Source organism: Pseudophryne corroboree, chromosome 11, assembly GCF_028390025.1.
Source record: "Pseudophryne corroboree isolate aPseCor3 chromosome 11, aPseCor3.hap2, whole genome shotgun sequence".
Taxonomy (NCBI): domain Eukaryota; kingdom Metazoa; phylum Chordata; class Amphibia; order Anura; family Myobatrachidae; genus Pseudophryne; species Pseudophryne corroboree.
The window spans coordinates 32,920,389-32,939,522 of NC_086454.1; the positions used below are offsets into that span (position 1 = coordinate 32,920,389).

The following is a 19,134-nucleotide window of genomic DNA, read 5'->3' on the forward strand; positions in this document are numbered from 1 at the left end:
CTCCCTACAACCCACACAAGTGGCTCAGGTAGTGCAGCTCATCCAGGATGGCACATCAATGCGAGCTGTGGCAAGAAGGTTTGCTGTGTCTGTCAGCGTAGTGTCCAGAGCATGGAGGCGCTACCAGGAGTCAGGCCAGTACATCAGGAGACGTGGAGGAGGCCGTAGGAGGGCAACAACCCAGCAGCAGGACCGCTACCTCCGCCTTTGTGCAAGGCGGAACAGGAGGAGCACTGCCAGAACCCTGCAAAATGACCTCCAGCAAGCCACAAATGTGCATGTGTCTACTCAAGCGATCAGAAACAGACTCCATGAGGGTGGTATGAGGGCCCGACGCCCACAGGTGGGGGTTGTGCTTACAGCCCAACACCGTGCAGGACGTTTGGCATTTACCAGAGAACACCAAGATTGGCAAATTCGTCACTGGCGCCCTGTACTCTTCACAGATGAAAGCAGGTTCTCACTGAGCACGTGACAGAGTCTGGAGACGCCAAGGAGAACGTTCTGCTGCCTGCAACATCCTCCAGCATGACCGGTTTGGCAGTGGCTCAGTAATGGTGTGGGGTGGCATTTCTTTGGGGGGCCGCACAGCCCTCCATGTGCTCGCCAGAGGTAGCCTGACTGCCATTAGGTACCGAGATGAGATCCTCAGACCCCTTGTGAGACCATATGCTGGTGCGGTTGGCCCTCGGTTCCTCCTAATGCAAGACAATGCTAGACCTCATGTGGCTGGAATGTGTCAGCAGTTCCTGCAAGATGAAGGCATTGATGCTATGGACTGGCCCGCCCGTTCCCCAGACCTGAATTCAATTGAGCACATCTGGGACATCATGTCTCGCTCCATCCACCAACGCCACGTTGCACCACAGACTGTCCAGGAGTTGGCGGATGCTTTAGTCCAGGTCTGGGAGGAGATCCCTCAAGAGACCATCCGCCACCTCATCAGGAGCATGCCCAGGCATTGTAGGGAGGTCATACAGGCACATGGAGGCCACACACACTACTGAGCCTCATTTTGACTTGTTTTAAGGACATTACATCAAAGTTGGATCAGCCTGTAGTGTGTTTTTCCACTTTAATTTTGAGTGTGACTCCAAATCCAGACCTCCATGGGTTAATAAATTTGATTTCCATTGATAATTTTTGTGTGATTTTGTTGTCAGCACATTTAACTATGTAAAGAACAAAGTATTTAATAAGAATATTTCAGTAATTCAGGTCTAGGATGTGTTATTTTAGTGTTCCCTTTATTTTTTTGAGCAGTGTATTTTGTTAAACAAAATAATTCCGATTTTCTTTTTTTGTCTGTGAATGTTTTGTTCTGTGCTGTAATTTCAGACCACACGGAGACATTAAACTGCGTCCATTCCAATAATGACCACTAGTGTGTATCAGGGATGGCCATCGGTGTGTTCGTCATCCATGGCGAAACTGTGAGTGGCCATCGATGATCACAAACTATGCTATGGGAGACCATCAATGGTTTCACTCATCGATGGCTGTCCCTGTTATGTCTGTGAATGATCCGTGGCCAATCATAGACCGGGGGCGGGGATTCACGGGTGCTGGGGGCGGAGCTATGCTCCGTGTCCCAGCATCTTAAAAAACAAAACTATTCGTTTAGGCTAAGCCATCGATGGAGAGAAACCATCTGGTTCTCTCCCATCGATTGCAAAACTATCCGACATCAGCTGTAAACCATCGATGATTAGGAATCATCAGTGGTCGAGTGTGTATACAGCGAGGCCAGTATCCGTATGATAGGTCGACACCATATGGTCGACGGGTTCAAATTATCGATATGACATTGGTCGACTTGAGTTTAAAATAATTTTTTGGGGTGGTTTTTAAACTTTTTCATATCTTACCTTCCGCGTGGCCTACGATTGAGAACGGTAATCTTCCCGAAGCATGGTAAACGAATCGTTACATTAATTGGCGTTTCATGTGCTGAAACGTACAATTTAACACCCGAAAAACATAAACTCATGTCGACCATTTGGGGTCGACCTTTTGAATGAAACCCACGAGGACCACCTAGTTCTCCAATGCTTCATGCCATTGCAGGTGTCTGATACTAACAATGTTCCCAGCATATAAATAAAATGGGACTTGTAGATTATACAGGTTGAGTATCCCATATCCAAATATCCCCGAAATACGGAATATTCCGAAATACAGACTTTTCTGAGTGAGATAGTGAAACCTTTGTTTTTTGATGGCTCAATGTACACACACTTTGTTTAATACACAAAATTATTAAAAATATTGTATTAAATGACCTTCAGGCTGTGTGTATAAGGTGTATATGAAACATAAATGAATTGTGTGAATGTACACACACTTTGTTTAATGCACAAAGTTATTAAAAGTATTGGCTAAAATTACCTCCATGCTGTGTGTATAAGGTGTATATGTAACAGAAATGCATTCTGTGCTTATACTTAGGTCCCATCACCATGATATCTCATTATGGTATGCAATTATTCCAAAATACGGAAAAATCCCATATCCAAAATACCTCTGGTCCCAAGCATTTTGGATAAGGGATACTCAACGTGTGTGTGTGTGTGTGTGTGTGTGTGTGTGTGTGTGTGTGTATATATATATATATATATATATATATATATATATTTTTTTTTAGTCCACAAGGAAAAAAAAATGGGCATAAAATTCCAGTTTTATTGAAAATAAACATACACAACCTAACGAGGCAGAAATAGGCAGATACTGGGGTCTATTCAGAACCAGACGCAACCATGCGTCTGTATGCAGCGTCTGCATTCAGAGGATCTGCGCACGCACGTCAGCAGCAGTGCGTGTGTGTGACTCTTCAGCACGTGGCCGCATATTTGGGGCATCGCCGCTGTGTTTTGTGGCAGCGAGAAGTTACATGCAGCCGTTTCCGAGAAAACAAAATGGCGCAGGCAAGGGTCATCCTCAGGTTGATGTGTCCGCAGTTAAATTGCGGACACATCGTGAGGCGGCGCCATACATGCTGGGCGGCCCCCAGCATGTGAGGAGATAGACGCATAGCTTGCTGTGGGAAGCGAGATCTGCGTCCATCTCCGAATGACCCCCACTGTCCACCTACCTCAGTGACATCACATGCTGGAGCGGAGTTGGCTGCTCTGCTGAAAACGCTGGTCAGGTGTATGGGGAACCGCTTTGGTTGGACAGTCTTAGCTGGATGACGTTAGTCTGGTGTATGTCCAGGTTTAGGCCGGACTGAGAGCGTTTTCTGGTTATGCAGAATGGATGATTTGTGTCCCAAAGCTTAGGTGGACCTGAGAGCCGGTGTGTTTTGTACTTTAATATGTACACAGACCCACTGAATGGATATAGGACTGGACTGAGTATTTGTGTTTGCGCTAACTTGTAGACTGGACTGGGACGTCTAGCGTCTTTGTTATTTAGACAATGGGCCATATACTATTAGCGCCGTTCATTTTTCGGCTGAAAAAAAGGGCTCATTTCACGATTTTAGCCGATGGTGATTATCGGGCTTTCCTATTTAAGTACGTTTTTCCCGGACATAAATTCCCATGGGGTCCTGGATAAATTCCCGGGCCCCTGTTTCATGGCGCCTCTGATGGCTTCTTATCTGGGATTATGTTTTGCGTGCCTGAGGCATCGATGCATAATCCCCGATAAAAACGCAGGCATTGGTGCTAATAGGACCGCCCCCAGCGACTCCATTATCGGAGTTAAACTGCTGCTCATTGGGCATACCGCTTTAAGATTATTTTCTAGTCTCTCAAACACATTCACATTTGTCCCATATTTTTTTATGGCAGTTTTTTCCCCGTCTAGTCCTAGGCTGGACGGAGCATTGTTGTGTTAGGGCTGAGACTGGACTTAGAGTAGGGTACGACCACTAATAATGAGCTTTATTATTATTGTTACCATTATATTGCTAGTTGCCTGCTAGCAATGGTAGACTGCATTGCCCTGGGTTATATGTTGCTCTACCTGCTACTGTAAGCGCAATGACACACAGCCCAGTATCCCTGCTGCTAAAAGTGACACTTCTCAAACTCCAGTATGTTCCATGTCTTGCCGCAGATCCTTTCTGTCTCCCAGTAACGATGGCACCATGAAATCGTCATGTTCTCACCATGCTTGTTACATTTCTCTGCAGAAACTCTTCTCCTTGGGGGCCGGGGACCGTCAGCTGATCCAGACTCCTCTCTGCGGCACTCTGCCTGTGACGGGGACAAGTGTGGCCCTTCTCTTCCAGCAGTTAGGTAAGGATATGGGCATGGTACAAATTTCTCTCCCGTCTGCTACATTCTGATGGGTCTTAGTTGGAAATTATATAGAAGAAGGCTGTTACCTTATAATATGTACTGTATATTGGTGTGAAGCTTTGCCTGTTACATTTTGATGCTTCCCGAACCGAAATCTTTTGCAATAATTGGACCAATTGGTGTGGTGTTTATGCCCCTCGTGCGGAGATAACATCTTGCGTGGAATTCTCTCTTTATCTGATGGTCCTGGCTTCCTCCCTAGGCTATAGACCGCAGCATCACGAGTAACACCGCCAAGTATTGTTGGCAACACACTAAACATTGGGGGTAATTCAGAGTTGATCGCAGCAGCAAATTTGTTAGCAGTTGGGCAAAACCATGTGCACTGCAGGGGGGGGGGGGGGCGCAGATGTAACATGTGCAGAGAGAGTTATATTTGGGTGGGTTATATTGTTTCTGTGCAGGGTAAATACTGCCTGCTTTATTTTTACACTGCAATTTATATTTCAGTTTGAACACACCCCACCCCAATCTAACTCTCTCTGCACATGTTATATCTGCCCCACCTGCAGTGCACATGGTTTTGCCCAACTGCTAACAAATTTGCTGCTGCTGTCAACTCTGAATTACCCCCAATGTTTAGTGTGTTGCCAACAATACTTGGCGGTGTTACTCGTGATGCTGTGGTCTATAGCTAAGTATTGTTGGCAACACACTAAACATTGGGGGTAATTCAGAGTTGATCACAGCAGCAAATTTGTTAGCAGTTGGGCAAAAGCATGTGCACTGCAGGGGGGGCAGATGTAACATGTGCAGAGAGAGTTAGATTTGGGTGTGGTGTCTTCAATCTGCAATCTAAATTGCAGTGTAAAAATAAAGCAGCCAGTATTTACCCTGCACAGAAACAAAATAACCCACCCAAATCTAACTCTCTGCACATGTTACATCTGCCCCCCCCCCCTGCAGTGCACATGGCTTTACCCAAGTGCTAACAAATTTGCTGCTACGATCAGGTCTGAATTACCCCCATTGACCAGTTAATTGAGACTTCTTTTGTAAAACTGCAGCGATATCAACAGCAATAAAATGGTCCGTGGGTGGATTTATACTCATGGAATACGTGGCAGCAGTTCTGTCCTATTGCCCGGCTTAATGTAATGTGCCTCCTGTGCCAGCTTTGAGATTGGCTGCTCCTAATGACACACCTGGAATGCGTTATGATCTGTTGGTCTTATTTGCAGACAGTGAGTCCATCTCTGTGGTCTCTCTAACAACTAGACTAAGAACCGTGTACAGATCAGTCTTTGTTTATCGCATTGGTGCCTATGTAAGACTTGTATTTCCCTGTAGCACGCCGCGACTAGTCACATGTGTGGACCGGAGGTCTTCCAGTAAGTAGTTCGGTGGGAGTCCTGTTTACCATAGATATACAATAGCAGCTGCGATTGCATAATTCCCTGTATAGCAATTGTGGGGTCCTCTCACTGACGGGGGCTTACATGCCTGGATATATGAATTGTGTCTGATTCTCTGAAATTGGTCATTTCGCACATATCTTCCTGTTTTATTACTCGCTCTGCGACCGGCGGCCCAGTCCCATCATCATTTGATAATATAATACCCTCTGTGCCTGGGACAGTGTTGCAGCACCGGTGAGAATGAATGTTCCTTCCAAGAACAAGCATTGCACTTCTGAACCATAATAAATCTAGAAAATCAGAAGAATGGATGAATTGTCGTCTTGGGTTTCTGGGTTCCCGTTTTTACTCTGTAAAGGGCTTTTGTTATTATCATCTTTGTAAATTGGTGAAATGCAAAGTTACTGCTCAGAAAAAGGGCTTTTGATGTGTGGTTAAGTTTGCACCATTGGTCAGCATGCAGCGGAGGGAAGCTCTCCTATTATGATAATGCAGTGTTGGAACTTCAGGGCCTCCAATGTGGAGGCTAAGAGACACGTCTGTTGTTAGTCATTGCTCTACTCGCCATGGAAACGAACCACGAACTGTCCACGTCTTGATATTTAGTACTAATATTGCTTCATTTGCTTGTTGCCTGTAATGTAGTCTATTTTTAAAACTAGTTATATAGATAATTTTAGTTTTGGTGCAATGGTGGCAGATGTATTACCCTGGAGAAGGCATAAGGAAGTGATAAACCAGTGATATGTGCAAGGTGATAAACACACCAGCCAATCAGATCCTTACTGTTAATTTACATATTGGAGCTGATTGGCTGGTGCCTTTATCACCTTGCACTTATCCCAGGTTTCTCACTTCCTAAATCCTGTTGGGGCCCTAATCTGGTTTGGGGCCCCATCATCGCAGTCAAAATATGAGCTGATGTACTGTTAAAATGAGTTTCATCCTGTGTTAAGGTACCAGTGGACGTGATTAAGGAGGAACCACCATTAATTTATACTTTATCTCCCCCTATCACCCCCCCCCCCCCCCCCCCCCCCCCTTCTTTGCACTCATTTGACGTGCTGGTACCCCCCAGTCTTCAGTGAGCAGTATGTCTGTCCCGGTTGTATCTGTGAGGCTTACCAACTGTTGTGCTGGCATCGGTTATCCAGACCTTTAATTGCAGAAATACTCGTTTGCTTTTTCTTGGGGGGAGGGGGGAAGGGTCTTGTTGTCTGATGAAATTATAAAAATGTCTCTAGTAGTTGTCCCTGTCTTCCATCTCTGCACTCAGCACATGCTCTTCACAGCTCAGCTGAAGACAACTGACAAATATTTGTGTAACGCACATAATCTGTGTGATCATTTGCATCGGAAAATCCATTCATCAAAATGATTGTTCTTTCATCTTTCTGCAGACTCATGGTGCTCAGGGGAAGCGGGCTCAGCGCACAGCTGTCATAATTGTTCTGCAAGCAGAGGCATCGCGTTCTGCGTGTTCATGGGCAGATCTCGCCCTGGCTGCGCGCACAGGGGGATATTAGCAGTAGTTAGAAGGGAGGAAAGGGGGACCCGAGTATGGCTTACTAGGAGAACACGTTTTAGCCTCATGGCATGTAACGGTTTCTTAGGTGTTCTTTATTTTATAATATTAAATTGAGAACTTGCAAGACATGATATGTATGATGCATACAAACAAGTCGCACTCACATATTTAAGAAGTCCGTCTCTCTCTTTCTCTCTCTTATAAAGATGTTCTATACAGCTCAGTGGAAAAGTACTGACAGAAGGCGCCTGGCACAGGACACATACAGTAAATATCTCTCTGTAATGAGGCAGCACATTTGGAATGGGTCAGTGCACAGGCATTGTGGCAGTGGTTACAGGGAGAGACTGAACGGAGGCATTTATTGCCCTCGTGCTGCCGTCACCGGTTTATAGCATTGCGCTCTCCTGTCTTTTAATGTTCAGGTGAATTAGTATGTATAACATTGCAGCAGCCGTGCCGTATACATTGTGGCAGAAGACTGACTACAGGGGTGACTTATGTCCCCAGGCAGTCACCAATCAGAGTGCAGGTACATACTTACAGCAGCTTCTTATTGGAAGCCTGTGCACTTACAGAGAGTGACTACAGGCAGCTTCTATAAAACAGATGGTCGTATATGCAATCTAATGTGTCACAGGCTCAATTCACTTAATTTCAATCTTATTTCTAACTTTTACATTTTTTTTAGTAGGGATTTAGTTTTGGCTCTATAGCAACAATGTCTATTTTTATATGCAATATCGATAGATATAGTGAGAGTATGGAAGTCAGCGGCACTCAGGACCAATGGTGCAATGGATCCACTCTGCTGCCAGTGTGACCGCAATGGAGCCACTCTGCCGCCAGTGCGCCAGCAAATGGAGCCGCCAGCGCGCCAGAAAATGGAGCCGCCAGTGCGCCAGCAAATGGAGCCACTCTGCCGTCAGTGCGCCAGCAAATGGAGCCACTCTGCCGTCAGTGCACCAGCAAATGGAGCCACTCTGCCGTCAGTGCGCCAGCAAATGGAGCCACTCTGCCGCCAGTGCGCCAGCAAATGGAGCCACTCTGCCGCCAGTGCGCCAGCAAATGGAGCCACTCTGCCGTCAGTGCGCCAGCAAATGGAGCCACTCTGCCGCCAGTGCGCCAGCAAATGGAGCCACTCTGCCGCCAGTGCGCCAGCAAATGGAGCCACTCTGCCGCCAGTGCGCCAGCAAATGGAGCCACTCTGCCGCCAGTGCGCCAGCAATGGAGCCACTCTGCCGCCAGTGTGTCAGCAATGGAGCTGCCAGTGCACCAGCAGTGGAGCCACTCTGCCGCCAGTGCGCCAGCAATGTAGCCACTCTGCCGCCAGCAGTGGAGCCGCCAGTGCCCCAGCAGTGGAGCCACTCTGCCGCCAGTGTGCGCCAGCAATGGAGCCACTCTGCCGCCAGTATGCCAGCATTGGAGCCACTCTGCCGCCAGTATGCCAGCATTGGAGCCACTCTGCCGCCAGTATGCCAGCAATGGAGCCACTCTGCCGCCAGTGCGCCAGCAATGGAGCCACGGACAGATTATTATGTAAATGTCCTGCAGAGTAGTTCCACTGCTGGTGCACTGGCTGGAGCATGACTCCACTGCTGGTGCACTGACCATGGAGGGGCTCCATTGCTGGTGCACTGGCTGGAGCCCGACTTCACTGCTAATGTACTGGCTGCGGAGGGGCTCCACTACTGGTGCACTGGCTGCGGAGGGGCTCCACTGCTGGTGCACTGGCTGCGGAGGGGCTCCACTGATGGTGCACTGGCTGGAGCGCGACTTCACTGCTGGTGTACTGGCTGCGGAGGGGATCCACTGCTGGTGCACTGGCTGCGGAGGGGCTCCACTGATGGTGCACTGGCTGGAGCGCGACTCCACTGCTGGTGCTCTGGCTGGAGCGCGGCTCCACTGCTGGTGCACTGACTGTAGAGGGGCTCCTCTGCTGGTGCACTGGCTGGAGCGCGGCTCCACTGCTGGTGCACTGGCTGCGGAGGGGCTCCACTGCTGGTGCACTGGCTGCGGAGGGGCTCCACTGCTGGTGCACTGGCTGCGGAGGGGCTCCACTGCTGGTGCACTGGCTGCGGAGGGGCTCCACTGCTGGTGCACTGGCTGCGGAGGGGCTCCACTGCTGGTGCACTGGCTGCGGAGGGGCTCCACTGCTGGTGCACTGGCTGCGGAGGGGCTCTACTGCTGGTGCACTGGCTGCGGAGGGGCTCTACTGCTGGTGCACTGGCTGCGGAGGGGCTCCACTGCTGGTGCACTGGCTGCGGAGGGGCTCTACTGCTGGTGCACTGTAAATGCATAATGAAATCGCAAAACTGTGGTACAGTCTAACATAAGGATGTGGTCTGCCTGTGCTGATGGATTCCGTGATTTACTCTCTATTATCTTTGGAGCAGATAGCCAGTTGCTGATAGAATCCTTTGGACAACCTGCTATGGTCTTATCTTATTTTTTATTGTTCAAGTCCTTTCCATGCGTTGATGAACGGACGATAATTGCAGGTATTGTTCTTAGTAACACTTGGGCTGCCTGCGATGTGTCGTGAGCTCTCAGGAATGTGATGAGAAGTTCCAAAGACATTGTATTCATAGCATTGTGATTAGTTTTTAATAGTAGTCATATGGGCCTGTCTTTCAGATTATTGGTTAATAATCAACTCCGTGTTTAGTGAGCCCTCAGGGGCCTGGCCGCCGCACATAGCACAGATCTTCATGATGTCATCCCAAGCATCTTTCAGAACTCGCTCCATCTGAGATGCTTTGGAAAATTTGTGACTTGTGGTTTGCAGAAAGGCATTTGTGATCTCCCTGACAGTTTACGCCAATGTCCATTAGACATTCTTCCAAATACACAGAGACGCCATCCCGTAATTCAGACCTTTCCTCGCACTCTTCTCTATTTATGTAATACAGAAAGGTTCCGCCTGTTGTTGATCTGAAGAACAGTATCTTCGGCCATGTGCAATTAGGGAAGTATAATGGAAAGAATGAAGTTTAGAGAAAATCCCTGCGCTCTAGGGGCAGCTATAGTTAGTGTGGACAGGAGTGTATCACCAAATACACTACAAAGGTTAAACGTACAAATAGGATTTTGGTATACACTTACAGTAGCGCTCCGTATAACAACAATACCGTGAATTATATAAATTAAAAGTTCTCCTGTGATTCTAAAGGAGTTTTATTTCCCAAGAAGTCTTCTACTGGTGAGGTATTTTCCAGCCGTCTCCGTCAGTTCAAATCATGGGAGAAAAAAAGGGGACAAGAAAGAAAAACCTCAGTCCCTATATCCTACACGTTTGGATATGAATGTATCAAAGAATGAATCCTCAATCTTCCTCCATATGGGTGGTGTTTGTTTCTTAAAGTTCTTATGGGGTCACCCTTGTGATAAACAGTCAATTGTGTGCTCACAATGTTCTTACACAGAGCATAGGAGAAAATTCTAGTAAAGGTTTCTTTTCCCGTCACTATTAACCGTACAGAAACTGGGGGGATGCTCACATGTATGCTTACATCAGGTGGAGAGTGGATAAGCACATCAAGGTATCTTTTATCGATCCTCCCTGGTTCCTTCAGATAATTCCTCGTGATTTCCCAAGTGGGGCTGGAAGGTGGAGACGGCTGCAGCACCTGTCTCTGTGTCACAGGGTGACCCCATAAGAACTTAAGAAACAAACACCACCCATATGGAGGAAGATTGAGGATTCATTCTTTGATACATTCATAGATACATACATACATTTCCAACGTTTCAGCAAAGTTTAATCTGCTTTCATCAGGGATATTTATAACAAACATGTTTACCTTATATAAGTGTAAATAGTCATCGGTGCGGCATACAATGATTATTGGGTGTATTCAATTGTAGTCGGGACTGTCGTCTTGTCGGAGAGATGTCAGTTTCCGACTTGTTTAGGTCTGAAACTGTTCCGACCTATTCAATTTGGCTGTTGTTTTTCCGTCAAGTCGGCAATTTCGACTTGTCGGAAAACACGTGGATTGGTGGAATAGCCGCGGATCCACGTGTTTTGTCGGAATCGCGGCCAAATCCGACAGGTTTAGCCCCGATTCTGACATTGTCAATCCAACTTTAAAAAAAGTCGGATTGGCATTATCGGGAATCCTGTTGGATTTGGCTGCTAATTGAATACTCAAATGTTGGCTCCTTTCCGTCGTAAAGGATCCGACATCAGTTGAATATACCAGTGTCATCCAAAAGTGACTATTGCCAAAGCAGTGTACATATAGAAAGTTTTTTTACGGGACAACAATATTGGTTCCAAAATACATAATGAAATATAATCATTGTGAATGGAAATAAATGTAGAAAACATAATAGAAATGGTAATATACCTACCCAAATCCCAAAACTGGGGTTAAGTCTAGCATATGAGGATGTGGTTTGCCCGCGCTTGGCATTAAGGCAAAGATTATGTAAATAAGAACTGCTACAGTTTAAACCGCTCCTTAACAAGAGATAAAGTGGAGACGGATAGAGAGGGAAGTACCAGCCAATCAGCTCCTCATTTTTCAAACAGTCTGTGACATGACCGTTAGGAAACGGATTGGCTGGTACTTTATCTCTCTTTATCCATCGTCACTTTATCTCTTGTTAAGGCTTAATACAATACATTTGGGTCTATGGGGGTCATTCCGAGTAGATTGCACCAAGCACCTTTTTGCTGCTGGTGCGATCAACTAATCTCCGCCTATGGGGGAGTGTATTTTAGCATAGCAGGGCTGCGATCGCTTGTGCAGCCCTGCTATGCTAAAATAGTTTCACTCAAAACAAGACCAGCCCTGCAGCTACTTACCCAGTGCGATGGATCCAGCGATGAAGGTCCCGGCTGTGACGTCAGACATCCGCCCTCCGTTCTCCTGGACACCGCCTGCATTTCTCTTAACACTCCCCGAAAACGGCTGGAAACGGTGAGTATCCGCCCCGGAACGTCTCCCGCCTGTCCATCTTCTTGCGATCGCCACTGCGATCACATTTGTCGTTGGCGGCGTCATTGCCCGGTGACTATCGTCACCAAGCAATGACGCGCGTGCGCAAAGCGACCGCCGTGCATGTGCATTTCTGACCCGTTCGCACCGCAGCGAAGAACCGCTGCGTGCGAACGGGTCAGAATGACCCCCTATATGTCCTAGTCAAAAACTGTGTGCTGTCTTGCATGAAGTTAGTAGTGACCTGCATATAGAAATATAGATGTGCGGGGTATACAATGAATGTATAAATTACTCCATACTGTACGTAAAAAATCTGTATTACACCATCCTGAAGCTGCATATGCCGCAGTTCTTGATGGCGTAATAATTCTTTGTCGGAAACCGTAGCTATAAAAATAATGCAGGCAAATGTTGCAATAGCTGTAATCTGCTAAATTATACTTAACGAATTAACCAATTCAGAATATGAAAGCACAAATGTCATATTATATTGTTATATATAGTAAGGCAAAGAATCTTAAGGCAGGTTAATGATCTAGGTCAATTTACAACTTAATATTTGCATAAAACTAACCAAACACAATAATGTAACCAAAGTAAATAAAGTGTGATGTAGGCATGCCTAAGGTTTTAAATAGAATGCAGCTATAAAATATCCATTTTTGCTGTAAAGAGGGAACCAATGACAATACACAAATTGGGCAAAGGTTTTCTGGGTGGAACATTTTTACCCCTTAGGAGGGGATTTTGGAAAAATCCCTGCTTAGTGGGTGGCTGCAAATAACTGTCACAGTTTCCAGACCACCACGAAGGTCACATGTTCCAGGTCTGCCGGCAGGTGCACAGGGAGAGTTCACCAACTGTCACATTTTCCAGAGCACAATGGTGATGCATTGTAAATGGCAGGCGGACGTTTTGCCACATACTGTAAACTCCAGCTACAACCCCAATATTTTTCAAATCTACAGACCAAGACGTTTAATTTGGTATAATGATGTGCCCTGCTCGGACAACGGCATCCTAGAAATATGCCACTCATAGAAGTCATCCTTCTGCTATTAATAGATAGATACTGTGCTTACTATAGCAAGCTATAGGCAAGGATTTGTTGAGTATTAAGAAACAAATTTTCACGAAATACAGCAATTAGGGGCCTTGTTGCTGAATGCAGTATCGCTAGATTGAGCTGCATGCAGGTCCGACGGGCGATGCTGCGGACGACCCACGGGAACGCACATCTTCAGCGACATAGCGGGTACACACTGGACAATTTTAACAATCTGTTGTTCCGATCTGTCAGAATTGTGCAAATTGTTTCAAATATCCTCTAGTGTGTACCCAGCTGAAGACTTTTATTCTCCTCAAGTTGCAAGATATTACTGAGGTATCATTCCAGAAAAATAAGTCAGTCGCTTTTGACAGTTGGCCATAATGATTTGGCTATGTCCTTAATTAAGTGCCTATTACAGTGAAAACCATTGACCCAAGGGAATTCTGGCTGATTAATGCACATACATAATCATCCATTTGTGTGAAGGTAACATAGGGGGTCATTCCGAGTTGTTCGCTCTGTAAATTTCTTCGCATCGCAGCGATTTTCCGCTTATTGCGCATGCGCAATGTTCGCACTGCGACTGCGCCAAGTAAATTTGCTATTCAGTTAGGAAATTTACTCACGGCATTACGAGGTTTTTTCTTCGTTCTGGTGATCATAATGTGATTGACAGGAAGTGGGTGTTTCTGGGCGGAAACTGGCCATTTTATGGGAGTGTGTGAAAAATGCTACCGTTTCTGGGAAAAACGCGGGAGTGGCTGGAGAAACGGAGGAGTGTCTGGGCGAACGCTGGGTGTGTTTGTGACGTCAAACCAGGAACGACAAACACTGAACTGATCGCACTGGCAGAGTAAGTCTCGAGCTACTCAGAAACTGCACAGAGAAGTCTTTTCGCAATATTGCGAATCTTTCGTTCGCAATTTTGATAAGCTAAGATTCACTCCCAGTAGGCGGCGGCTTAGCGTGTGCAAAGCTGCTAAAAGCAGCTTGCGAGCGAACAACTCGGAATGACCCCCATAGTTCATTAAAGCTTGTAGACATGATCAAGAGATTCAGTTGTTGTTCAGACCAAACACCAGAATGGGAAAGAAATGTGATCTAAGGGAGTTTGACTATGATTGTTGATGCCACACAGTGTGTTGATTATCTCAGAAACTGCGGATCTCCTGGGATTTTCACTCACATGGTTTTGCCCAACTGCTAACAAAATTCCTGCTGCGATCAACTTGGAATTACCCCCAAAGTGTGTTGATTATCTCAGAAACTGCGGATCTTCTGGGATTTTCACTCAGCTTGTTAATCAGAGACATCAGAAGAGAATGGCCAGGCTGGTTCCAGGTGACAGAAACACAAACAACCATGTATTACACTAGTGGTATATAGAAAAGCACCTCTGAGCAATATCTGCCTTCATGTGAATGAGCTACAGCAGCAGAAGACCTCACCGGGATTCTTCTCTGTCGGCTTAGGAAAGTGAGGCTACTGCACCGGGCACAGCAAACATCACCTGGTCTGACAAATCTTCATCCACTGAAACATTCAGGTAGTAGAGTCACGATTTTGCATAAACATTATGAAGCCATGCATCCATCCTGCTTTGTGTCAGTAGTTCAGGCTGGTGGTGGAGTAATGGTACAGAGGATGTTTTATTGGCACATATAGCCTTCCTGAGTATTGCTGATGACCTCTTTCTGGCCACAGTCTCCGATCATCCAATGACTGCTTCCAGCAGGATAATGCGCCATGTCACACAGCACACCTCCCCTCACGCCGGTTCCTGTTGTGAGTGCCTACAGTAATCTTAAGCCTGCAGAACCAACTTGCTGAGTACTTCACCTACAACAACCCCCTTTCTTGGAACTGCCATCATTTACTGACACTCTACTGCCAGGACTGAGGGAGTTTGGGGGCGGTGAAGGGGCGGCAGCTGGCTCTATTCCACAAAATGGAGGCACGTCTCCTTCCTTTTGTGGAAGTGCCAATGCCCGTGACTGCGTCTAGTGATACAGATTTACCGATCTCGACTGCAAACCTGAGATGGCCATCCAGAGTAACCTTAAGGTTCCTAAGATGGCCGATGGTCAAGCAGATTGATCTGCATCTCCAGACTCAGCAGCTGATTACGTAAGCAATCAGGAGGTGTCTATTTACACCAGATTCCTCCTGTTGCATTAACGTATTAGCTGTATGGTATTGCACAGCCGCTGCCCTCTTGCTGTGCAGACTCCGAATCGGGCCATAAAAGCACTAGTCTGATGTACCATTTAACTGGATTTCTTGAAGAGACAAATGTACTAGCTGAATATGCCAGCTGAACAGGAATAACTAGTTATTACTAAAATTATATATAGAAAACAGCTAAGTAGATCTTCAAAATAGCATTGGTAATTTACACTGAAGAGTTTACTAGCAGGTTTTCTAAATAGCACAGATAATTGCAATGCAAAGATATACTGGCACATCTTCCAAATAGCATAGATAATTTGCACAACAAAGAAATGCTGACAGGTAACAGGTTTCTGAATAGAACACAGTTGCACTCTGAAGACATGCTGGCAGATCTTCCAGATACCACAGGCAACTTGCAGAGTGAAAAAATGCTTACAGGCAACAGGTTTTCTGAATTGAACAGATCAGTTGAACTGTGGAGACAGATACCAAAGAAATTTGAGAGCAGATACCAAAGAAATCGCCAGGACTAACAGAATTAGACTGATTACAATCCTCAAATGAGTGTCAAAGAGAAATCTCTAAAAATCATCACACACCCAGACACCAAGCAAAGCTCTTAACTCACCTTCTGAAATCAAGAGTCAAAACACAGCCCAGCTAGATGACTCCTGGTCTGCACACCTGACTGGTTGCCAGGAGACTGATTAAAGTCACTATAGTGTCTTACAGAGAGTAGCAGTTCCGTGTACATGATAATGAACCCTGTGTCCTCCAACAGTCACCAGGTCTCCGTAATAGAGCAGCTCTGGTATGTAAGGGGGGGGGGGGATTCGCAGCATGAATGTACAGCCGCCAAACTGCAGTTGCTGCGTGACGCGGTTATGTCACCATGAGCCAGAGTCTCTGAGGAACATTTCCAGCACCTCGTTAGTGCCAAGTCACAAAGAGCTCGGTGGATTTGACACATTGCTGGTCTTTGGTTTCACTTGCATGCAGCAATGTGTGGCATTACATGACAATATAAATGTAAAAACAAATCACACACAACGGTGTAGATATAAATACAGGACTGAAAAGCACAGACTAAAGGCTTACAGATAAAGCGAGGTGTGAGGACTTCTGCTGTCTTCCTTGACGTATTGTTTTACTGTTACAGTACGTCTGATCATCTTGAATGTGGCGTGTTTTGTGTCCAGATGTAAGTGTACAGGGCTTTGGCCGTAATACGGTGAGATTTATACATGATGAATGGTCAGGTTGATTTGCAAAGTGAAAACTCTTCACTTTGTGCCATGTTAGTCTCTCCTCATGCGTGTACAGATGTTACACAGAGCCGAAGCGATCACGTTACTGGAATGTTTCTCAAGCACTTCTTGCTCTTGTGAACCGTAATGAACTTGGTCGGACGGAATGATAAGAGTAACACTGGACTGCAGTCCGTTTAACCCCTCTCTTAAGAGTCCAGTTGTTGCACAGTGAGTGCTGTGGGCTTTCAGCTGCCAGAGCTACCTCAGGAGACCTCGTCAGTGACACGAGACGATCTGAACTTCTAAGTACAAATAGCATTAATAATTAACTTGTAGCATAATAACGAATGGAGACCTACCCGCAGCGGTCACAGAAGTGTATGGGGGCGGGGAAATCTACAGACGCAGCAGCAATGTCCATCTCTGTATAAGGCGCATAATTCCTACAATTCCGCAATGAATCACACGGTTGGGTGCTTTTTTCAGTGCGCAGATCCTCAAGTGTTTCTTGATTTCTGTAAACATTTATAAATGGCTAAAATCATGTAATTTGGATCTGTCACTTAGAGCCGTTACAGTATTATTAACGTCTGGCCTGATTCATTGACGGACGCTATGGCGGTCGCAGCTGCGGTTGTGCTCGCTGAGTTTGTGCGAAAGTATGCAACAAACCCAGCAGCCCTGAAAATTGCAAAGGAACAGCAACGGTGTACACATTCCCAGCGCACACCCTAATCCGGGTGTGATACAAATGACCTGCGGTCATAAGATTGACACGGGCATCCTGATGCTGAGAATCCCAACAGGGGCTGGGTAATTGTACTTACCTCCTTCTACCGCCCTAACCCTCCCTTCCTGCAGCTTAACCCTCCCAGGTGTACCTAAACATAAACCCCTCACCCCCCCTCCGACCTTAACCCTACCTTCCCTGCTGCCTAACCCTAACCGTCCCTGGGGGTGCCAAAACATAACCCCCACCTCTCCCTGCAGCCTTTCCCTTTCCCACATCCTAACGCTAACCCTCCCTCCCCGCAGCCTTAACATATCGCCTCCCCCCGCGGGGCTAAAATTTAAGAGACCCGCTATACTTGCGTTCGGGATGATGACATCTGTGTTCCAGTTGATGTTGGACTATCGGTGCTGAGATTTTGCCCGGGTGTCTGGATTTCGGCACCGGTATTTGGGCGTTGTGGCTAATTTGGTCTTAAATTAATATATGTAAATAGTACAATTACACATACAGTATATGTCATGTATCTCAGCTCCTGCAAGGCTGTGGGAATTTTACATATTTATCTATTTATTGTTGTTGCACAATACCTGTTTTTTTCTAGCGGTTCAATATGTGTGTGTATGTATATAAACAGGAATCCAACAATGTGGAGGTGCACTCGTCAAGTTCAAACAATCATCAACTTCAATTTGTTCACAACAGCTTTATTTCAGTCGATATTCGGCTCTTTAGGTCGACGTTTCGATCCCCATTCAAGGATCTTTCTCAAGACAAGCTTCAATTTACATACATTATTTCGAAAGCATCATATATTGATTATTAGAAATCAATATGCCATGTTCAGACAGTCAATATGCTGTACGGTTTGTCAGTCTTACTTCAAACGGGATTTAGTTTGGTTACTTAAACTCAGTCATGGAGCGACATAGACAACATTGGAAATCACCAAAGTGCAAGAGATGCTGACACCCTCTACAGCCACATGTGTATGTATATATATATATATATATATATAATCTTTCTCCCTCTCTCGCTCTATATATATATATATATATATATATATATATATATATATATATATATATATATATATATATATATATAGAATATTTCATTAACACTATATCCTAATTTATATATTGTATATATAAAATCCCATACATAGTCTTTTAATAAAAACAATGTTCTTTGTTTCTGTGCTGCAGTTACTATCTCAGCTCTTCACTTTATGTGAGTGTTTTTCTACCTTTGCCAACATTTTTCCTGTCCCCGGGGAGGTGTTAGCACGTTAAACCTGCATAGTTCAAGAGTGTATTTCGAGCTTTTGCCAAGAATTCCTTTACAGTCAAATTATCCCTTAATGAAAATGTACGATGTCCAGTGGATGCATGTTAATAAGAAAACTCCGTCTGGCAGTGCAGCAGTAATCTGGCCATGGTTAGTTGTGTGGATTAGCAGGAGCACGGTGACCTGGTAATGCCATTGGTGTGCATGGCTGGCTCATAGACCGGAGGGCAGCTACATGTCTGCAGGATGTGTGAGGTTACAGTGCCACGTATATTCATAAGGGCTGAGAATACAATCAGTAGGAACTAATAAGAGTTCCCCCCACCCTACAGCTGCTCTGAATGTAGGTTCTGCGCTGACTGTAAGAGGTATATTTACTAAAGTGTGGATTTGCAAAAGTGGAGATGTTGTCCACAGCAACTAATCATATTCTAGTGTAAATATACCCTTAAGTGTATTTATCCGTGAGTGTACTGAGAAATCCTTCAGTGGGTGA

General features: G+C 45.7%; 1 protein-coding gene across 5 annotated transcripts in view; it reads left to right on the forward strand.

Annotated features, from left to right (window-relative positions):
- Positions 1–19,134, forward strand: part of SBF2 (SET binding factor 2) — a 585,530-nt gene that overhangs the window by 285,524 nt on the left and 280,872 nt on the right. For all 5 annotated transcript variants that reach the window (XM_063946447.1, XM_063946443.1, XM_063946444.1 and 2 more), the window contains exon 6: positions 4,142–4,247. In XM_063946447.1, coding sequence (XP_063802517.1) covers positions 4,142–4,247 — 106 coding nt within the window. The remainder of the gene's footprint in view (positions 1–4,141; positions 4,248–19,134) is intronic.